Source organism: Perca flavescens, chromosome 13 (genome assembly GCF_004354835.1).
Source record: "Perca flavescens isolate YP-PL-M2 chromosome 13, PFLA_1.0, whole genome shotgun sequence".
Lineage (NCBI taxonomy): Eukaryota > Metazoa > Chordata > Actinopteri > Perciformes > Percidae > Perca > Perca flavescens.
Window position 1 is genome coordinate 26,223,302 of NC_041343.1, and position 21,361 is coordinate 26,244,662.

Below are 21,361 nucleotides of genomic sequence, written 5' to 3' on the forward strand. Positions count from 1 at the left end.
GTAAAAACAGACATTCAGCACCCCATATAACCCGAATGGAATGATCCTTTGTTTCATAACCCCCTTTTTAGGCACTGCGACTATTCGACTGTGAGAATGGCAATTGAATCAGACTCCTTACACCGAATCTTCGAAAAATAAACTATTTGGGGTCAGCCCTTCAAGATATATGTATGATATACTGCTGAATTAGGGTACTTGCCCCCTTTTTGGTCCAATTGAGGCATTGATACATACTGGTTTGGTATTTAACTTACAAGACCAATGTGTAGACTTAGTAGTACACACACACACACACACACACACACACACACACACACACACACACACACACACCTCCATGAGGGAAGCAGCAGTTACCAGGTCAGGAGATCTTACGACCACACAGGCGTCCATGTTGTCGTACGTACGAGCTGATGGTAACCAAAAAAAGATCATTGTTTTCCTCACAACTCTTTTCTAATCAGTGTATTATGTATTTACTATGTTGTTCTATTTATTCCATTGTCAACAAAAGCAGAACCTTATAAGCTAAGTGTAGGTGTGCAGTTCATTGTACCCTCGAAGCGCAGGTTGCCCATGTGCAGGATGGCAGCCAGCAGCTTGGAAATCTCCCAGTTCTCCGTCTCAGTGAACATCAGGACCTTCATGGCCGACAAGATGCTGGAGTAATCACTTAGGTCGTCACGACCGTCACACGCTGTACATTTACCCTGGAGGGTAAAAGACACAAAGAATGTTAGGTTATATTTATAAGCCAAACTAGTGGAGTGGCTCTAGGAACAGCAAGTTGGTCTGTTAGTTGTCGCTGTTTGGATGTGTCCTATTGAGATGCTCAGGGAAGATGCTGTGTGCTGATCTTCATTAATGTTAACCCGATGTACATTTGCCAGCTTCTTATTCCTCATTCCTGAAGCATTTTCTCTTATTGTATAAAACCAAAATTATAATATAGCAACGATTGAAACGATGAAACGATTAGTCGTTTAATCAAGATAACAGACAGAAAATCAATCTGCAATACATTTTTTACAATTGATTAATTGTTTGTTATTCTTGTTATTTTCAAGCTAATTTTTTCAAGCATTTTTGTTGTTGCTGCTTTTATTTTCTCAGGCGGAGGGTTAGGGTTGTTTACCAGATTATTTATTTACCAATTATATTATAAAAAAGAGAGTAGAAAAAAAGGTTTATTGCATACATCATGTTACAATGCAAACAAGACAACATGTCAGTCAAGTGTGAATAATGTGAAGTATTGGTCAGTTTTATGTATATTCGTCAATATTATCATACCACACTGGAGATGGATGTTAACAGATCCAGATCTACGTTTTAATAAAAGCTCAATAATTATATATATCAGTCAATACACACAGACGTACAGTAAACCTGATGTAATGGTATGTATTGTGTGTCTAGTGTGGACCCCAGTAAGAGTAGCTGACTGCTGTGGCATCGGGTAATGGGGATCCTTTTAATAAACATAATAATAGCCTCTCACACAACCACAAACTCACCATGGTGAGGTAGGAGTAGTCTGTGGCGAGGCCTAGGCCCAGCTTGGCCTTCATCTCAGGAGCCATCCCCTTCAGCATGCAGTAGAAAACATGGTAGTTCCTCTCATCTGGAGCCTGGAGGAGAAGAGGGGTGAGAGTCAGAGAAGTCAAATAAATAAATAAAAAAAGAACTGAAAAGGCCTGAAGTCACAACTGTTTCCTTTACTGACACGGAGGATGTGTATGATATTATGATCCAGTGTCTCACCTGTCGACACACACGAGACTTCTCCAGCAGGTACTGCTCTATCTTGGCTCCTTCAATGGCCCCTCGCTTGTTGAAGTGGATATCTATATATTTCCCAAAGCGACTGGAGTTGTCGTTACGAATGGTCTTGGCATTGCCAAAGGCTGAATGAATTGACAAATCATACGGTGAGTGAGGTGACGGGGAAAAGTGCAGAAACATAGAGAGAGCTGGGTAACAGTGGAGTCTGACAGTGCACAGCTCAACTGATGTAGCTTGATGTAGTATAAAATGAATGACACTACTATTACTATTACTATGGTGATGTGATGTTTGACAGTATACAACTACTGAATAGGGGACTGATAGAGGTTCAAAATTCATTCGTAACCTGGAAAAAATTGAAAAACATTTGAAAGTTGAACATTTACATATCTATGCAAAATTGGAAAACTCCACCTGCTGAATATCATTTGATACGATCGAAAGCTCCAGAACAGCTAGATTTGTATTTTTCGAGATTTGCATGTACATTTGAGTGTCAAAACACTCCTTATGTCTGACCTTCAAGGATGGGCGTGGCCTCTAGGACTTGCTGCTCTATCCAGGAGTGTTGCCCGCTGATGGCTGCGAGGAACTGCAGAATCAGCTTTGTGCTCTCTGTCTTTCCAGCTCCAGACTCTCCGCTGTCACACAGAGAGGACCGTTATACAACACACAGACACGCTCTCTTTCCCAACATTTTGGGGAATACACTTATCCGCTTTCTTGCAGAGAGTTAGATTAGTAGATCGATGCCTCTCTCACGTCTGTATGCTAAATACGAAGCTACCGTCAGACTGCAGCTGAATATTTCATGATCTAAGTATCATTCCTCTCATCTAACTCTCAGCAAAAAAGCAAATAAGTTTATTATTTACAAATAATATCCTAAAAAGATGCGAGAATTGAACATCAATGACAGTAAAAGGACAATGCTCTTTGTAGTTAACATGTTTTTTAATTTTCTAAGGAAACTAAAATGTGCATTTTAAGATTTTACACAGCATTTCACATGTTTTAACTGTCAATACTCTACATGAGTGCTAGAAGGTTGTGTGTGTGCTGTTTTTTAATTTGTTTATGAATGTTGTATGTGCTTCACTTTGAGCCCACCTTAATATGTTCACACACACCTGATGATGCAGCACTGGTCCTTGTTATTCCGCTGCATGTTGAAGTAACAGTTGTCTGCTATGGCGAATATATGCGGCGGCAGCTCGCCTATCTTCTTATTGGTGTAGAGGCGGATCTGGTCTGGAGTGTAGATGGGGAGCAGCTGGTAGGGATTGACTGCTACCAGGATTGAGCCGGTATACGTCTGCAGGAACCCCGAAACAAAAGAGACATTACTCTCATGCATTTTAGAGACAGAATATCTCCTACTTTTACAACCTACTGTTGTTATATTTTCCAAATCATTGAAGATAGTTGTAAATATGATCTTACTGTATTGTCCCTATAGATTGGAATTTCTAGTGTTAAACAATTACACCTTATTTTACTTTAATTTGACTGATTAAAAATGTAACGCCTTTACAGATTGGACTCAAGGATCAAGAATCTATTGCCGTAATCACAAGAAATTGTAATTCTTGCAGCAAATTTCTAAAATCATTACAGTAATTATCATGGATCTAGTCATCCAAATGTGTTTCATTATGTTTTAATTAAGAGCTACAGAAAAGGCCATAGCTAAAAAAAGTTACTGAGTGAGTAGCCTACATAAGCAAGAATAATTAAAATCAGTCATTAATAAAGCAAGAAAAATGGAAAGAAAGTATGTTAGGAGGATGTGGCAGTACAGAATCATGTTAGAATATATTTTCTGTCACACCAATTTTTCTATTTTAACTTCATACTCACCCGTCCACCACAATTTGTCTACATGGAGAGAAAGAAAGACACAACCAAAAACTATTACAGAACGTCACCTTCCTAAAATAATTGCCTAAGTCATTTTTTAACAAAAACGATTTTGGCCAGGCCACCTCTGGTAAAATTGCCTACATCCTCAGTTGAACAGGTCATGTGATTCTACACCTTTAGAAAAATTGCCTATGTCAAGCATGTGACTTAGGCCGTTTTATTTTTTGTGTTTTCTGAAAAACCTGAAAAATGACATAGGCAATTATTTTAGGAAGGTGACGAGAACTAACTAGGACACTCTCAAAAAGGAATACGCACCAAACGTTTTTTAGGAGGTTACTCATTTTGGTCAACTGAGCCGTTAAGGCATAGTTTGGATCTTTTGAAGCGGGGTTGTATGAGGTATTATCCATAGTCAGCGTATTATATACAGTAAATAGCAGTCGGCACGCGCCCAGTTTGGAGAAGCAAACAGGATTGAAGATAGGAAAGCCCTTTCTGACGGGGAACTGAAATAGTTATGTAGGCTCTTTACAAAGCCACCACAGTCTTTTGACAAACAGTAATTTTACCTCGCTATACACGGGAGTTGCTGGTCTACCGCTGCCTCGATCGGTTAGTTAGTTTGTGGTATTGTGTGACCACACTAATTCTTTTCAAGCATAGGAATCCCCGTTTCTATTCCCTTTATAAGTAAACCTGTAGTACTCAGTCAAAGAACAACGTGAGGGACATTCTGTTTAGTGCTTTATTTATAGTAACAAGTTAACTCAATTGCGGGATATTGAAGGTACATGTAAACAGCTTAACCTCAATAAGGACTTAACTGGGCTGTGGCCAATTTCCATGTTACTCCCTCCACGTAAAGCGGGGAAAACGCTATCTAAACATTTGTGTCCTGTTTAAGAGTTGCAGTGGGTATTACAAAGAGGTACGAACATAGATGACGCGCTCATTGTAGCGGATGAGGAGGTTGCGGAGGATGCCAGCTTCGTTGAGGTCACCCAGACGGATCATGTCCTCCACCCCGTGGATGGAGGTCGGGTGCATGGGCTTGATGTTGGTGGCATTCTGAGGGGAAATCCAGTGTTCCTGCATGAGTAGGGATAGAAGTAAGAGTAGATTAGAGTGGAAAGTTGTCTGGCAGGTTCAGGTTTAGTACCATTTATGGTTATACTTTACTTGAAGGTATCGACATAAGAGTGACATGACACTGTCATGAACATGTCAAAAGACATAAACGCTTCTTTTAGTAAGTGTCATTCTGTTTTGTCATGACAAGTTATGGTTATGGTTATGGTTATGGTTATGGTTAGGGTTCATGTGTCATGACAGTGTCATGTGTTCAATGACAGTGTCATGTCACTCTTATGTAAAAAATACCCAATTTATTAATAGTTTGGTAGTTTTGGCCATCACATTTCTTTTGGTTATGATAACATCATACTCACCAAATTAATTGCTGGGATGTGGGAACATACCGATACAAAAAAAGTCACACAAACAGGACAAAAAACACGAGCAATTAGATGATTTGACAGGTTGTAAACAAGCCAACAGCTGATCGAGATTATTACCTAAACCACTTTATTTGAAGATAAATCTGAAAGTGAGCACACCTGAAATGTTGATAATAATCCCTTGTTAACATGAACCTTGGTTAAAGAACGTTATGTTCAGCTAATACAATATCAGAACTGACGTCCATGTTCATCACCAGTTCACTCATGTTTGAATTTCATGTCAATCATTCCCACACTCATGCTCATCTCAGTACAGTGCTACTATGTCACCTTTATTCTTTTTCTTTACAATAGTTACATTTGCAGAGAATAATTCAAAAAGTAATTTCAGAACAACATAATTTCAACGTTTTTAGCATGAGGCTTTTAAATTTCACTTGTTTGCACATTTACATTTTTAAAATAATTTCTATAGAACAATCTTTGCAATGAAGCATTTCACTACGCATTGTATACGTATGACAAATAATGATTTGATTTGATTGAACTCAGTAGGAAGTCAGTCTGTAACTTGTGATGGATGTTTACAACAGACAATTTGGGGAACAATTTTACCATTGGCTTTTGTTTTCTCTTCCAAAAAAACTGGCAAACCTGTTGGTTTGTTTACAACCTGTCTGAAATTGTTTTTCTCCCAGTTTGACTTCTTTTCAGCCAGGACGATGACATTAGTGGGTACAACGTTGTTATTATTAAGGACACAACAGTCAATGTGTTCTGCTGTTGACTTACACTCCCTTCGTCATCCAGAACCTGGATCTGTCCAGAGTCGCACAGTTTGACCACGGCTCCCACAGGGACGTCAAACTCTCGGCCCGTTTTAAGGTCCAACCACACATAGTCCCCCTGGATTATTATAAAAACACAGCCCCGGGTAAATATGGACAATTTCACCTAGAGTTAACACAGACAATTAAAAGACAAAATGGCAAATAAATTAGAATGAGAATCAGGTTTATTGCCAATAAACTTTATTGCCAATAAACTTGTTTTCACAAACAAGGAATGGTATCTCGGGGCATAACAATAAGTATAGTAAGAGAAAAGTAACCACCAGAATCATAAATAAAAAAAATCCATTAAAAAGATGTTAAATATTTCAGTTTTTATATGAAACAAGCCCTCCAGTGTTTGAAACCAAGATGATGGAAGGTGCAAAAGTTCAAAGTATAAAGAATATGTGCAATGTGCAAAGATAATAATCTCAACATGTGTGTTAGATAGATAGATAGAAAGATAGATATGCAATGTGATGCATTGAGCCAGATGTGATGTGGAGGCCCATCAAACTGCCAAAAAATACCTAACTACCAACATGTTTTAACAGCAGACTGAGGTGAGTGTGAGGTGTTATGTGATTACTGTTTTTGTGCCTGTTGAATAATAGGAAATATCAGAGTTGCATCACACACCCAGTTGCCTACTTTTTCAGCTTCCAACTCTCTGAATGGGAGGATTAAGTCTGAAAAAAAGTCTTAAATCTGACCACCTTCATCCCAGTATGGACGTGATGTAACGTCCTGACTGTTACGATCTGCAGAACTTTGTCTATTTCCCCTCATTCTCCTGTGTTTTCCCTATATATCTATGTGTTTCCCCTTTCTGCCTTCCTGTTGTATGCTTCTTTTCCCCCTGTCTGTCTGTGTGTGTCTTAGGCTGGGCGTGGCTGACCTACATCCTGTTCATCAGCTCCAACTCCATTCACCTGCTGCTCCCCACACCTGTGGTCCATCTCCCTGATTATCTGCTACCTGATTTTAGCCGATCCATTCTCTCCAGTCTTCGCCAGTTTGTTGTGAAACGCCTTGGTAATACCTTGGTCTAATCTGAGAGTATTTTCTTTTTGTTCAGTCTTGTTTATTTTTGGAAACCTGCCTCAAACCTGCTTTTTCCTCTGTGCCACTGACCAGCCATGCTCACCTGACCTGTCCAGCCTCACCTGTCATCTCTGAGGATCACCTGCCTTGGAAATCGTCTTCTGTTTCATCACCTGCACTCTCTTTTGACATTAAACAGTTTATTTTTTTTTTTTAAACCACCTTCTGTTTCCTGTGTCTGCATTGTGGGTCCAGTTAAAACTATTGCTAAACATAACACTGACCTTAGGGCTTCATGTTGTCAGTGTTACTTCCATTAAATGGTAAGATCCTCAGTTACCTTGATAGGTACCAGGAACTTTAAGGTGTAAAGAGATAATTCTGTGGGCTCTTAAAGAGTACGTTCACCTCAATAAAAACTATTGTTAAAATAAAAGCCAAAACATGTTGCCAGGTTTTGAAGAACAGTAACTTTTACAATCCAGTATCTTCCTCTGTTGCACTGACAGTCTCATGAGATGCAGTCCGTCATTCATCTGTTGAACACCTCTCATCATGGGCCACTTTTCTTTTGTAAGATGTTTTTTGGCATCTTAGTTCATTTCAATCCATTGCTTTCTTTATTTCTGTCACAGTATAGCAATGACAGCGTGGACAGCCTTAGTAATATTTTCCATTTTTTCCCCCCATATTTTCAACACCTCTTCATATTACCAAATGTGTTATGTTTCCATCTCATGTTTGGCGTTTATTCAAGCTCTGCAGTGTGAAAGTCTTCCCGTTATTCTTGGCGATATTTTTGTGAATGAAACTTGCCCCCGATTGGAGGCAGCCTTATATAGCAATTTGGGGGGTATCTACGAAGCTCCTGATCACACCTAACAAACACGTGATTAATGACACCTTTGTACAGTTGAGAGGATTTGAAACAGGATTTTGAACTCAACTTGAAACACTTATATCAACGAACCTCACAGGAAAAAAGTAAGAGAGATTTAGGATAAGAAGACAAAAATGTTCTTGCATGAGGCCCAGACAGGCTGTCAGTGTTTCATCACAGGGTTCTCTGTTTGTGCTCGTGATTAAAAATTAATGAAAACAAAAGGTGTGCCAGGAATGCAATGACGTAGTTGCCCCTTCTAGGGTAATGTTGGAAATTCCTCTTGTGACAGAACTTAGAATAACATGTTGATAGCGGCATTGGCAATGCATAAGCCTGAGGAGTGCAGTAAATATTAATAATAGGCTTATTTTAAGCATTAAATATTCTAATATAGTGTGTATATTAACAAATAATAATGAATTAAATGTGTATGGTATTATAAAGTAAGATTGACAGCTGTAGTTGGTGAGGATACATACAGACATACAGCTTTAGCCTCATCTCTAGCATGATGTCATGTTTATAGCCATCAAGTGCATATTTACAGGCTTTTTTAGTTTAACACAGAATCAACAGTACAGTAGAAAGTATTCAGCTTTCTAAAGATGATATAATCTGATAGCAACCGTTGTAATCTCAGCCCACAAACTCCACGGTAGTCGGAGTACCACTTGTGAATTTTAAAGTGGTACATCTGCCCCTGGTGTCACTGTAAACTGTATTATTATGTAATGTGTGACAACAGAAAGCTTGAAAGTAAAAAAAAAAAAAAAAAACTAAGATGAGGAAAAAATAAAGATGATGAAAGCAGACATTGAGTCATTTCTGCCCAACGTGACTGACCTGCTGCAGAATGACCATGGTTCAGCCTCACGTTGATACCAGGACATCAGAAGTCACCATGTGTGGGCTCTCTGCATAGGAGACACAGACATCAGTAGACTGAAAGAACAAACTACTTCTACAGAATGAATTATACATGAACTGAAAAAAACCAAACATTGTTTTAATGATTAAACCTTTTTATTTATTTTTTAGCATTTGAATATGCATTACAAATTAACAAACAATATATAATATATAAGATATTTCTGAAAACATTAAAACTATTATTAACTCTGGATAAGCTTATTTTCTTATATTTTATATTTAATGTAAAGACACCAAAAACAATGCTTTGTACCAAACTGTTTGTGTTATCTTTTTGAAATCTGACTTCTGGATGTCAGACTTTGTCCCCTGTTGCTGCTGGGTGGTGATGGCACAGTGGATATGATACATGACTTTGGTGTGGGAGATCGGGGTTCAATTCCCACTGCAATATATCAACCAGTGTGTCTCTGAGCAAGACACTTAACCCATAGTTGTTCCAGAGGTGTGCAGCCTCTGATGTATATAGCAATTGTAAGTCGCTTTGGAAAGAAGCGTCAGCTAAATGTAATGTAATCCAGAGCCACCCAGATGATTGTGATTAGTTTAAAGAAATACAAATAAGCCAGAGAGGTTTTTAGTCTATATCGACGTTGTTCCACTTCCGGGATTGTTCAGGTGCCGCCGGAAATTCCACCGGGTGTCCCTCATTTTAGGCCGGATGTCCCTCACCTTTCGCTTTCTTTGTGCATTCTAAACTCAAGTTGATTTATGAGAACTATGGTTAACTGCTCCATACACAAAACCTTGTACCATGTATTATTACCAACCAGGTGCTGCTATGAACTTGTTTTCCAATTTAACTCCAAGTTGCATTTTTATCTTCCACTATGTTCACCAACTAGTTGCTAACTGTGTGTATCTGCTGTTTGGTGGCTGGCAGATGGTTGGTTGGAGCGTTTTTTTTTTTACTTTGTTGTTGCTGAAAACAAGGGTGATTACAGTGAAATTTGCAGGACAGAAAATCAATAACAATTAACTGAAAGAAGGGAGGTGATGAACTTTCTAAAACAATAAACTCTCTTGGGTTTGTCACTACGAGTGACACCTTTAACATTATACCATATATACATATTGATTAGACAAGATACTTACTAGACAGTTGGCTAACAGGCCACCCAAAAAATGTGTTAAGTTCATACCACCCAGTAATATTAGAACATTAGACAGCAGGGTTAGAGCAGAGATAATCAGCCATGTGGTTCAGGAATAGGGGGGTTAAAGGGTCTGGTGGGGGCTGTTAAAGGCTTACTTGGCTAATCCCATTGCTTAAGTACGAGCCATAGTTGTTACAGTCGTGATTCATTTTCGTCCCCACTGAGCCGTTTTTATTTTGTTACCCTCATTCACTATGACGAAGGTGCAGTACTTTGAATACAGTATATGATGGAAACTTTTGGTTTCCAGTTGACTATGCTAAAGTAGAATACTTTTGAATCTTTACACGGTCACATTTTGCAGTTGTAAACATAGTATACTTACAAGTAACATTTTATAGTGAAAACAGAAAAATAACTTCAGTTTACTGATCCATTTCTGCTGCAGTCCATGTTTTTGTGCCGACACCTCATTTTAAATGCAGGGACACGGTCCAGTTTGGAGCTTAGATGAAATAAACTAGATCGATTTGAATCAATTACTGAATGATTTGGATAAAAGGTGAAAAGGGAAATTAACCTCTTCCCTGCTCATTCCTTTTTGGAAATACCAACAAGTTATAACATAAATAGCTTGTTTGGATAAAAAAACAAACAAAAAAAAAACAGACAGTATGAGTGATGAAGATAACTCATGCCACAGGGGGAAGGGATAAGTGTAATGTAAAAAACACAATCCACAGATTCTTCTGGAATAGGTGCAGTAGACCTATTGGAGAGCAGCAGTGCAGATACACTATATACTATTCATAAACTATATATATATATACACTACCATATAACTAAATCCGTACACCATCCAGTTTATCTCTAGCCAAGTTCATCCATATTCAGAAAGTCACAATGTGCTCAGCTAATGCCAAGACATAGACTGAGCTGTGGTTCTTCTTATCCAGAACAACAGGGGGCCAATCTGGCAACTGTTCCTTAACACAGACCTAACACAGACCGATAGATCTCTACTATACAAAGTGGTCTTCCTTGTATCCACAACCCCTAACAAGCCCAAAATGCACACGCACATATGCACATGCACACACACACGCACACACACACACACACACACACACACACACACACACACACACACACACACACACACACACACACACACACACACACAGTTTCATAGATAAAATATAAAATAAAGGAAGGTATCTGACTAACATCCTTCACTCTAAGAGTCAACCTGCTGAGAGATTTTCATGTAATGGCCAACAGCAATCTTGGTAATGCCTCGGCTGCTAATCTGTGTGTGTGTGGTCTAATGCTAACAAGCATGTGTACTGTATGTGTGTATTACTTGTGACTCACATGGCAGGGATTCAGAGGGGCAGGCACAGAGAGGTGTGACGCATTCATTGTTGACCAAAAAAGTTTAATGTTTCCATGTCTTCCATGAGTTCTGGTGGGTCAGTCTCTGCAAAACATAACACAGAAGTATATTGACTTTACCATATCAACACTGTTAATGCAGAATTAATTGTTGGAACTTTATTAAGCACTGTGGTAAAGTAAATTTTTTTAGGAACTTGTACTGTGCTTTTCTACAGAGAATTTCAAAGAAATTACAGACCAATCCTAGTTAGGCTTGTGCCAAATCCAATTGACTTTCAGATTGTATATCGACGATTGATGATTGTTTTTTCCCACGCAGATGTAAAGGCGATTCTAACTAACTTATTATAAGAACTCAGTAGGAAGATTGTAACAGCTTAATAAGAACTAAAAAATTATCTCCAGTTTGCGCCCTATTGTGCATTTACAGATGTTTCTGGTAAAGCGGCATGTCCCCGTTAATTCGGTTGGAGTGCTGATGACAATGATTGCATTGGACCAGTATGAAGAACTATCAGTGATGGAAACAGCTCAGGAGAGATATGTAGTTGTACTGAACTAGTGCTTTGTTTAAAGCTAATTCACATTTTTTCTGAGCTCAACTGCAGTACAGTACTAGGTAGTGTGTCACAATACTAGCTTCATTATATGGTCAGCATTTCTTATGTATCACTGATTTGATTGTGCAACTTTAAGACGTTTTAAGCACACATATTGATCGCATCAGTTCACTTTTTCATATTCTCAGCTGTTATATTGTGTCTACAAAGTTGGAAACAGCAGATAGACCCCCTCCCAAAAAACCTTACTTGAGGTCCATTAACTAACTTTTTCAGGAGGTGCATCTCATTTTCACAAAGATGTGGTTGAAAGCTTTATTTAGGCTATTTTTATTGGACCTCGAGTTAAGTGCTGAAACAATAGAAAATACTAAAACTGAAAAATGATCTGCAACTATTTTGACAATTGGTCATTTTAGTAATTTTTCAAGCAAAGATAGTAAACATTTTCAGCTTCTCAAAAGAGAGGATTCACTTCTTTTCATTTTCATAATTCACTTTTATTTGAACAGGACAAGACATTTGAAGATGTCACCTTGGGCTTTAGGAAGTTGTGACAGGTATTTTTTTTAAACTATTTTTCAACATTTCATCGGCTGTATGATTAATTGTTAATAAAAATAATAGTACAGTAAGTTGCAGCCTTACTTGAGTTAAGATCCTTTTTGGGTCAAGCTATCTTAATATTATCTTGTTCTGATTAAAAAAATTACAGTTTTGCTGCATGTGACTATTGTTATTCACTTAGTTATAGTTCCTAAAAACATTTTTGAATGCAAAAATTACTACTGATACTCTTATTCTTTTCTGTATGGCATTTCTATCTGCTTCTTGCATTGCAATTAATTCTCTAACTAAAACTGTTGTCTTATATGGCAAGAAGTAATCTCTACTGGAATATAAATTGGAAGTAAAGAAACTAAACTAAATGCAACACACACACACACACACACACACACACACACACACACACACACACACACACACATATACACACTACAGCCACTGAAGGGTACATAATGGCTCCTCTAAGTGCTTGCCCAGGCTGAAGAGCAGTAAGAGGCTTTGGCCTAAAGCTACAGCAGAGCAGCAGTGGCAGCACTGTGGCCTGGGTGCAGGCTAAGCCCTCAGCCTCGACCCACGTTCACCTGCCCCTCTTACCTCTTAACACACTTTGTAACGTCCCCCGGTCTTTCTCCTGGTCTTTTCTGTCCTGTGTTTTCTATGAAGCCGTGAGGAGGCCCGGAGTTGACAGGATGGTTGATCAAGATACAAGTACAGGACTGGAGAAGAAGCTCAGAGATGAAGTTTTTGTATTTGTTCCTGCTTTGTCTATCAGTCCCCTTCTTTGTTTAAAAGTCTTTCCCACAGGCTTCACCTTATTTTCGTTCTCTCATGGTCCCAGCCTCCTGTACTGTACGCGGTTCAGCTTTTGCGGCCCAGTTACAGTTTGATGTCTGGGTCAGTGACGGGGCTCTCCAGACTCTCACGCTGTGTGTCATTCATGGCTGCTGATCCTGATTAGCTGGGAGGTGGAGCCTGTTGGCAGCAGACACAGAAACCAGCTGGGAGGTGGAGAGGGTGCTGACCCATGGCATGATGTCCAAGTTGTTGCTCTGTTACCACATGCCAAATACATTTACACAACCACAAATTTTGGTTACACTTTACTTGAAGGTATCTACATATGTTCATATCATGAACGTGTCATAAACATAAACAAGTCATAAACGTTTATGACATAACGCTTCTTTTAGTAAGTGTCATTCTGTTTTTGTCATGACAAGTTAGGGTTAGGGTCAGAGTTAGGGTTAGGGTTCATGTGTGTAAAGATGAGAGAAATGCTCCCACAACATTTTGTGAAAATCAAAGAAACTGTATTCCAACCATGGCGTTAGTTTTAGGACGCTATGGAGCCCGCTGGCCAGGGGGACCGTTGGGCCCCTGGCACTTTCGTGCTCGGGTCCTAAAAATAAACATTTGAATTTCAACAGAGCCTTTGCCCCCGATGTTGTCGGTGCTTGGATCCTAATAATAATAATAATAATAATCCTATCGATTTCAATAGGGCTTTCGCCGACTGACGTCGGCGCGCAGGCCCTAATATAATAAAATGATGACAAACCCCAAATAGGTTTTACTGTTTTATTTCAAAGTCATGCCACAAGTTGACATTAAATACAAAAGAAAAAAAATTATAATTTAAGATTTCTGAGATTTGTCTGTAAAGAGCCAAACAGTTCTCTGAAACCTAGCTATAAAATAACCACAGTGTAACCGAGAAACAAATTCAACAAACACGCATCAAAAAAGATAAAGGATAGATCAGGCTGAAAAGAACACACAAACAAGCACACAGTACAGAACATACAGCACAGTCCTCTGAAACCTAGCTATCAGTAAACATACCAGTTTGGAACGCAAGGTAAAGTGTATATATAAAATTAACAAGGTTATATAAAATACTGTTAAAAGATACTTGTTATAAAGACCACAGCATCTTCTAGAAGTGTCACCATGCAGTAGGTATTCCAGTCTCCAGTTAATAAACATCAGCAGAAAAATACAAGAAGAATCACAAGCTCAATCCTTGTGTGCACTTGACCTCAGATAAAAAAGGTATCCGGCAACCTGGTACTACAAGAGTCAAATTGAATACAGTACCTGGCGTACTCTTTTTGGAACCAATGTCTTGTAACATTAGACATGCTGCAGTATCCAAGTTGACAAGACTATAAGATTAGCAGGCAAGCAAAACTCAACTGCCATAATGTCATTGTTGAAAAACAGGGGGAAAAACCTTTTGAATAATCACACAAAAAAAATCACTTTTCAGCATTGAATAACACAAAATTTAATTTGGCCAACCTTATTCCTAGTACAATGGTACCTTGTAAGCACTACGGATGTCTTCCCTTTGCTCTTTAGGTAGTAAATCAATGTAGGAACACAGGCTGTCACACCTTAAACAAAATAATGTTATGCCTCTATGGCATATATGGGTGGGAGGACGACCTGAAGAACAGGACTTGGACACACATTACGACTGCTGAGCCGATTGTGAATATGATTTGGGCGCGACGACTCATCAGACCAAGTTGGACCGGGTCTGTTCCAGTCTGGGTCGGATGGCGTTAACAGATAAAATCAAATTGTGTGCGATATGTAAAGAGTCTACTCTTAAGTCTTCAGATTCAGTCGCAGATTTTTTTTTTTATGTTTGATATTTGCGACTGACATCGACGACCAATGGCGTCATTTGTGTGTCGCCCGAGGGAGACATACCCGTAAATAAACAGCTTTACCTGAAGTTAGCTTTGTTTTAGTTGACCTTCAACTCCTTCCTTTTTGCATATAAACTGTAGAAGTTTCTTGTCGCCATGTTTGTTTTGGTACAAGAACCCATGACAATTGGCATCGCACGATTTGTGTTTTCGTATGCCGCCATAACGCCAGTCCAGTCGTTCAGTGTGTTGTCTAGTGTATTCACTCAGTTGTAAGGTTCATGCTCCTTCCTGACTGTCAAAGACTACAAATTAGTGGAAACAATCGTTATGTGTCTTCAGGTCTGTTCCAAGCTTTAGATAAAGCAAAGTTAACTCCGTTTGGTCCTGCTATCTGAGGCCACTTCTTCAGCTCATTTCTCATCCCTCATTAGTAGAAGGCAGAGGTATAATCACATTGCCCTGTTTAAAAAAAAACGTTTGGGAAATGGGCTTATTCACTTTCTTGACGATTAGTAAGTAGAAAAGATTGATACCACTTATATCTGTATACTAACTATGAAGCCAACGCCAAGAAACTTGGTTAGTACAAAGACTGGAAACAGTTAGAAACAGCCAGCCTGCCTCTGTCCAAAGGTAATAAAATCAACCTTATAGCACCTTTAAAGATCTGATTACACATTATTTCTCATTTGTTAAATCCATACAAAAGCAAAGTGTAAAAACGAGAAATTGTTGTTATATATATATATATTTTTTTTTAAAGAGGGGTAAAACATGTTCATTAGTAGGCTAAGCTTTAGAGGTGCTGGTAGGTCATCTGTAGATAAAGCCAGGCTAGCAGTTTCCCCCGTTTCCCATCTTTGTGCTAAACTAAGCTAAGCTAACCATTTGCTGGGGGTAGATTCATATTTGCTGTTCAGACACGAGTGGGATCGGTCTTCTCATATAGCTCTTAGCAAGAACACAAAGTAGCATATTTAACAAAATGTCTAACCTTTTGCTTTAAAGTGTGACAGGTTATGTTCCCACATCATTTATTTCTCCCAAATCTCTTAGGAAAGGGAAGTCATCTTTAGCATAACGCTAACGCTAATGCAGATGCCGTTGCAGTGAAAGGAATAACCCAAAGTCGTGCCCCAATAATCATGGGGCTTGGAATTAGGTGATGATTTACGTGATTCCTCTTTCATTTTTGCTGATCACTAGAGGTTGTGAGCAAGAACATCATCCTCTCGAAATAAATTTCTTGGATATTCTGTATAACAGCCATCAAAAACATGGATCCGATAATAATAACTGATAAGTCAAGTTGCTGCTACTTTTATATACATACTGTATACTGCAGGTTACTGAATACAAAATATTACAAAACTGGATACTGTTTTAATGCATGCAAGTGTGCAACATAGGCCTTCTACTTCACACAGTATGTTTATCAAAGTAGCAACGGCGGATTATGTTTTACAGCACTCAGAGAAAAACAAAAAAATATATATATTCTGTGATCCGTAATGGTGCGAGCAGATTTGAAGCAGTTTTGCTACATGCACTGGCATTGTTTTTTGGATTTGTACAAAAGTCACCGACGCTGTGAGCAGTTCATTCGGATGGTTTCGTTTTCTTAAAACCTGCTTTGGCATGGCCGTGCGGAAAATATGTACAGAAAACCGATAAGCTTGATAGCAACTGTCAAAAAAACAGTCAAGGTCCGTACACTCCAACCAAGCCTGGTTAGTCTAATAGCTGGAATGTTTGTGTGTATATATGTCTGTGTGTGTGTGTGTGTGTGTGTGTGTGTGTGTGTATGTATATATATATATATATATATATATATATATATACACACACATGTGTATGTATATATATATATATATATATATGTGTGTATATATATATATATATATATATATATATATATATACACACACACCTAAAGGATTATTAGGAACACCCTACTAATACTGTGTTTGACCCCCTTTTGCCTTCAGAACCTTAATTCTTCGTGGCATTGATTCAACAAGGTGCTGGAAGCATTCTTTAGAAATGTTGGCCCATATTGATAGGATAGCATCTTGCAGTTGATGGAGATTTGTGGGATGCACATCCAGGGCACGAAGCTCCCGTTCCACCACATCCCAAAGATGTTCTATTGGGTTGAGATCTGGTGACTGTTCAAGAAACCAATTTGAAATGATTTGAGCTTTGTGACATGGTGCGTTATCCTGCTGGAAGTAGCCATCAGAGGATGGGTACATGGTGGTCATAAAGGGATGGACATGGTCAGAAACAATGCTCAGGTAAGCTGTGGCATTTAAACGATGCCCAATTGGTACTAAGGGGCCTAAAGTGTGCCAAGAAAACATCCCTCACACCATTACACCACCACCACTAGCCTGCCCAGTGGTACCTAGGCATGACGGATCCATGTTCTCATTCTGTTTACGCCAAATTCTGACTCTACCATCTGAATGTCTCAACAGAAATCAGACCAGGCAACATTTTTACAGTCTTCAACTGTCCAATTTTGGTGAGCTTGTGCAAATTGTAGCCTCATTTTCCTATTTTTAGTGGAGATGAGTGGTACCCGGTGGGGTCTTCTGATGGTGTAGCCGATCCGCCTCATGGTTGTTCGTGTTGTGGCTTCAGAAATGCTTTGCTGCATACCTCAGTTGTAACGAGTGGTTATTTGAGTCAAAGTTGATCCTCTATCAGCTGGAATCAGTCGGCCCATTCTCCTCTGACCTCTAGCATCAACAAGGCATTTTCGCCCCCCCCAGGACAACCGCATACTGGTTGTTTTTCCTTTTTCAGACCATTCTTTGTAATCCCTAGAAATGGTTGTGTGTGAAAATCCCAGTAACTGAGCAGATTGTGAAATACTCAAACCAGCCTGTTCAGCTATGCCCCGCTCAAAGTTGCTTAGATCACCTTTCTTTCCCATTCTGACATTCAGTTTGGAGTTCAGGAGATTGTCTTGACCTGGACCACACCCCTAAATGCATTGAAGCAGCTGCCATGTGATTGGTTGATTAGATAATTGCATTAACAAGAAATCTTACAGGTGTTCCTAATAATCCTTTAGGTGAGTATATATATATATATATATATATATATATATATATATATATATATATATATATATATATATGTCTGTGTGTGTGTGTGGTTAACAGTGAAAGCCATAACACTTTTGGCAAAGAATCACAAAGTGCAACAATTACGAGTAACCGTAGCAACGCAATGACAATCACTTCATGACAAAGACGAAAAACAAAAGAGGACACATAGTGGAGAACAAAAAAAAAAAAGGTTAAAAAAATAATCAAAAGGATAACTTATTTTGTTTTACATTTATCCAACAGTCACATAGTCTTTACAAAAGCATCCCTTTTCAATAGGCCGTTCATCTTTTTGGCACTGCTGTGGCACATGATTTTGATAAGATTTCACATTGAGCTTGACACACTGTTATTTTGGCTCCTTACTCTTACTATTACTGTAGGATTGTGAGTGACACGGTGACTCTGAAGCCCCAAATACTCCCATAATTCAAATCTGTCAGGTTGTGTGCTAGCTGTTATATTTCTGTGCCACCTCCTTACAAATAAATAAAAAAAACAAAATAAAACTGGTCTCGGCCAAAAAACCTGTAAATGTAAAATACTGGCATCAGTCCAAGAAAAACTGTAGTATTAATCAGCAAACCAGACTGCACATTTTGATTAAAAATGTCCATGTTAACCCAACATGGTTTGGTTAAAGTTGTGTGTAATTTTAGCGAGCCAAATCAGGGTTCAAATGTGTGTCTGTTATTCATTACTTGATGCCAATATCACCGAGCCCTAATTTTTGCCTCTACTGTATAACCTTTACTTGTGAATCACAGAGCTTAGCATCATCTGCTTGGGCACAGATGTGGTGATATTTCCATTTCATTTCAACGATATTGTTGGATGGAAATCTGAGATTAATTGATTGATTAGTTACTTTAAATTTTGTGCAATGATCATTATGCAATATTCTCAGTATCCAATGTTAATTTCTTGCTAAGCTAAATTGTGATTTAGCCAATAAAAACACAGCATTACAGTTACACTTTATGAAGGACTTTCATAATGCTATTGCAACATTTGAAATCACATCTTGTCAGCACCGTATGTCAGCCTACCAAGATGACAAAATGAAAATGGCTTAGTTAACTACACTGACAGCACAGAGTCGTCACTTACAGTATGATATACCACATTTGTTAAGTGCTGCTGTGGTTGAAAACTACATTTAAACTTTGTTTTGTAAATGCTGAGAGGCAAAATACAAAGTTTGTTTTATCCAGATGTTGCAAAGAGTTGGAAATTCCATTAGATCAACAGTAAGTTTTGTTAAACGGCCTTCTAGATTTTCAAAGATTGACTGATATTTCTTTTGTTGTTTGATAATCGGACGCTTAGCCATGTGACTCGATTGTAATAGTAAAAACTGAGGGGCACAAACTTGGGCTCATGTCACCGCCTGGTCTGTGTACTGTAAATTTCTCCAAAACCAGGTGACAAACCTACTCCTTTTGGCACACAGATACGTAAAGTCACACCTTGAAGCTGTACAATAGCGAGCCATTCTGAGGCTCCACTGGTGTAGTGAGGAGTTCAGTGCCTTGCAAAGACAATTCAACGGTACTCAGTGAGGGAGGGAGAAGGGTTCCTTTCTTTTCCCACCTGGTCTGTAAATAAGAACCAGCAGCTATCCAGGCACATGCTCACATGTCCAATCTTACACTGCTTGGCACTACAGTTTCTAAATTCTGTCTTGTTACGTTAATAACACTCATTTTCTGTCCCAAACAATATATAAGAGCACAGAGAAGATAAATAGCACCTAAATAGAAGTCAACAACTGCTGCTAATGTCCACTGATGCTAGAGGCATTATGAATGCATCACTGTATTATAGTACAAGACATAACTGTTTCAAACCTGTTGATATGATCAGACTGCCATGAGGTGCATTAGTGTTAGACATGCTGACTGGTCTAAAAAACTAGCATTTCCAAGACTTTTGAGATTAAAGAAAGAATAAATATATATAGTAACAATTGAACAGTACAATACAAGGCCATGAACATATTGGAAAATAACCCATGCAAGACACATTTATAAAGATGCTGTACACAAAGGAGTGTGATCAATTATATGCCATGTGTGACAGTTCAAGTAATGGAAAAAGGCGCTGAAAAATCAGGAAAACGGACTTGATAGTTTGACTGAGATTAGTCCACTTACTTTTTTGTTTTACATTCAAAGGAAATGTCTTGATAATGATTGTGACTTACACTTTTAATTGTTATTATGAAAAAAAGAGAACTAAGACATACCCAAAAGTCAATAAAACTTGGAATGAAAAGTCTCTGCAATAATATTGCACTTTTGAGAAAAAAAAAAAAAAAAAAAAAGTTGGGATTTTCTGTCTGGGCTTTCTGTCACAAAAAGGTTAACTTGGATGGCCACATGATCAAGAAATGTCATAGTTCATCAGAGATAGAATACATTGTACCATTGTTAGTTCAATAAGCCGTCTGAAATCCTTTTGAAACCACTAAACAGTTCATCTAATGTCCCATGTTGTTTTCCTGCTGCGGAGGCAAAGCCAGGACCAAGGCGATGGCACAGGTTGTTTGGCAGGACGCCTTCTCTGCTCGCCCAAATTTTTCCTTTCATCCATTAAGGGTCATTTTCACCCCTTTAAAATTAAATAAAGTGCAAGGTGTGTGTTCCGCTAAAGAGCTCTTTTCCTTTCAGTTCACACCTTTCCTCAAATTGTTTTCTTCCAGGTAAAACGTGGATTAACAGATACATTCATTCACCCTTGAGCACTCCCAGATACTCACACACACACACACACACCCACACACCCACACACACACACACACACACGTCTGTTCTGTGCCAACAGCAGAAGCACAGCTGCTATCTCTCAGGGTCACGCGGCATGAGTCTTTGGCCTGGGCCAAAAGACTCAAGTCAGAGGAAGCGTCAGGCAGTGGTGTTGCCGTAAAGAGATGATGTGGCACAGGGGGTGGTGGTTTGTAGCTAGGCTTGGGCCAGGCCAGGCTGGGCCAGGGCAGTCCGAAAGGGACTTAGAGAGCGGAGGCTCATCTTTGGTCCCATAAAGCACTTGATTATGTCAGGGTGAATCTTTGCACTCCGCTGGACTGGGAAGGTGTACACATGACAGGGGATCAAAGAGGAAGGTTAGCACTATCACAAGCACCGGCTGCTA

At 38.9% G+C, this 21,361-nt stretch overlaps 1 protein-coding gene and 1 long non-coding RNA gene across 3 annotated transcripts in view; one reads left to right on the forward strand and one right to left on the reverse strand.

The window, feature by feature from the left end:
• Positions 1–8,738, reverse strand: part of myo7ab (myosin VIIAb) — a 40,091-nt gene extending 31,353 nt beyond the window's left edge. For both annotated transcript variants that reach the window (XM_028594732.1, XM_028594731.1), the window contains exons 1-9: positions 8,721–8,738; positions 5,910–6,023; positions 4,594–4,746; positions 2,922–3,106; positions 2,311–2,432; positions 1,768–1,910; positions 1,521–1,634; positions 560–713; positions 337–413 (exon numbers count right to left, since the gene is read on the reverse strand). In XM_028594732.1, the coding sequence (XP_028450533.1) occupies positions 337–413; positions 560–713; positions 1,521–1,634; positions 1,768–1,910; positions 2,311–2,432; positions 2,922–3,106; positions 4,594–4,746; positions 5,910–6,023; positions 8,721–8,738 (1,080 nt within the window). The remainder of the gene's footprint in view (positions 1–336; positions 414–559; positions 714–1,520; positions 1,635–1,767; positions 1,911–2,310; positions 2,433–2,921; positions 3,107–4,593; positions 4,747–5,909; positions 6,024–8,720) is intronic.
• On the forward strand, positions 6,903–7,216 carry LOC114566353 (uncharacterized). The gene is made up of 2 exons (XR_003694048.1): positions 6,903–6,985; positions 7,088–7,216. It is a non-coding gene; the product is annotated as an uncharacterized LOC114566353 (long non-coding RNA).
• Positions 8,739–21,361: the final 12,623 nt, after the last annotated feature.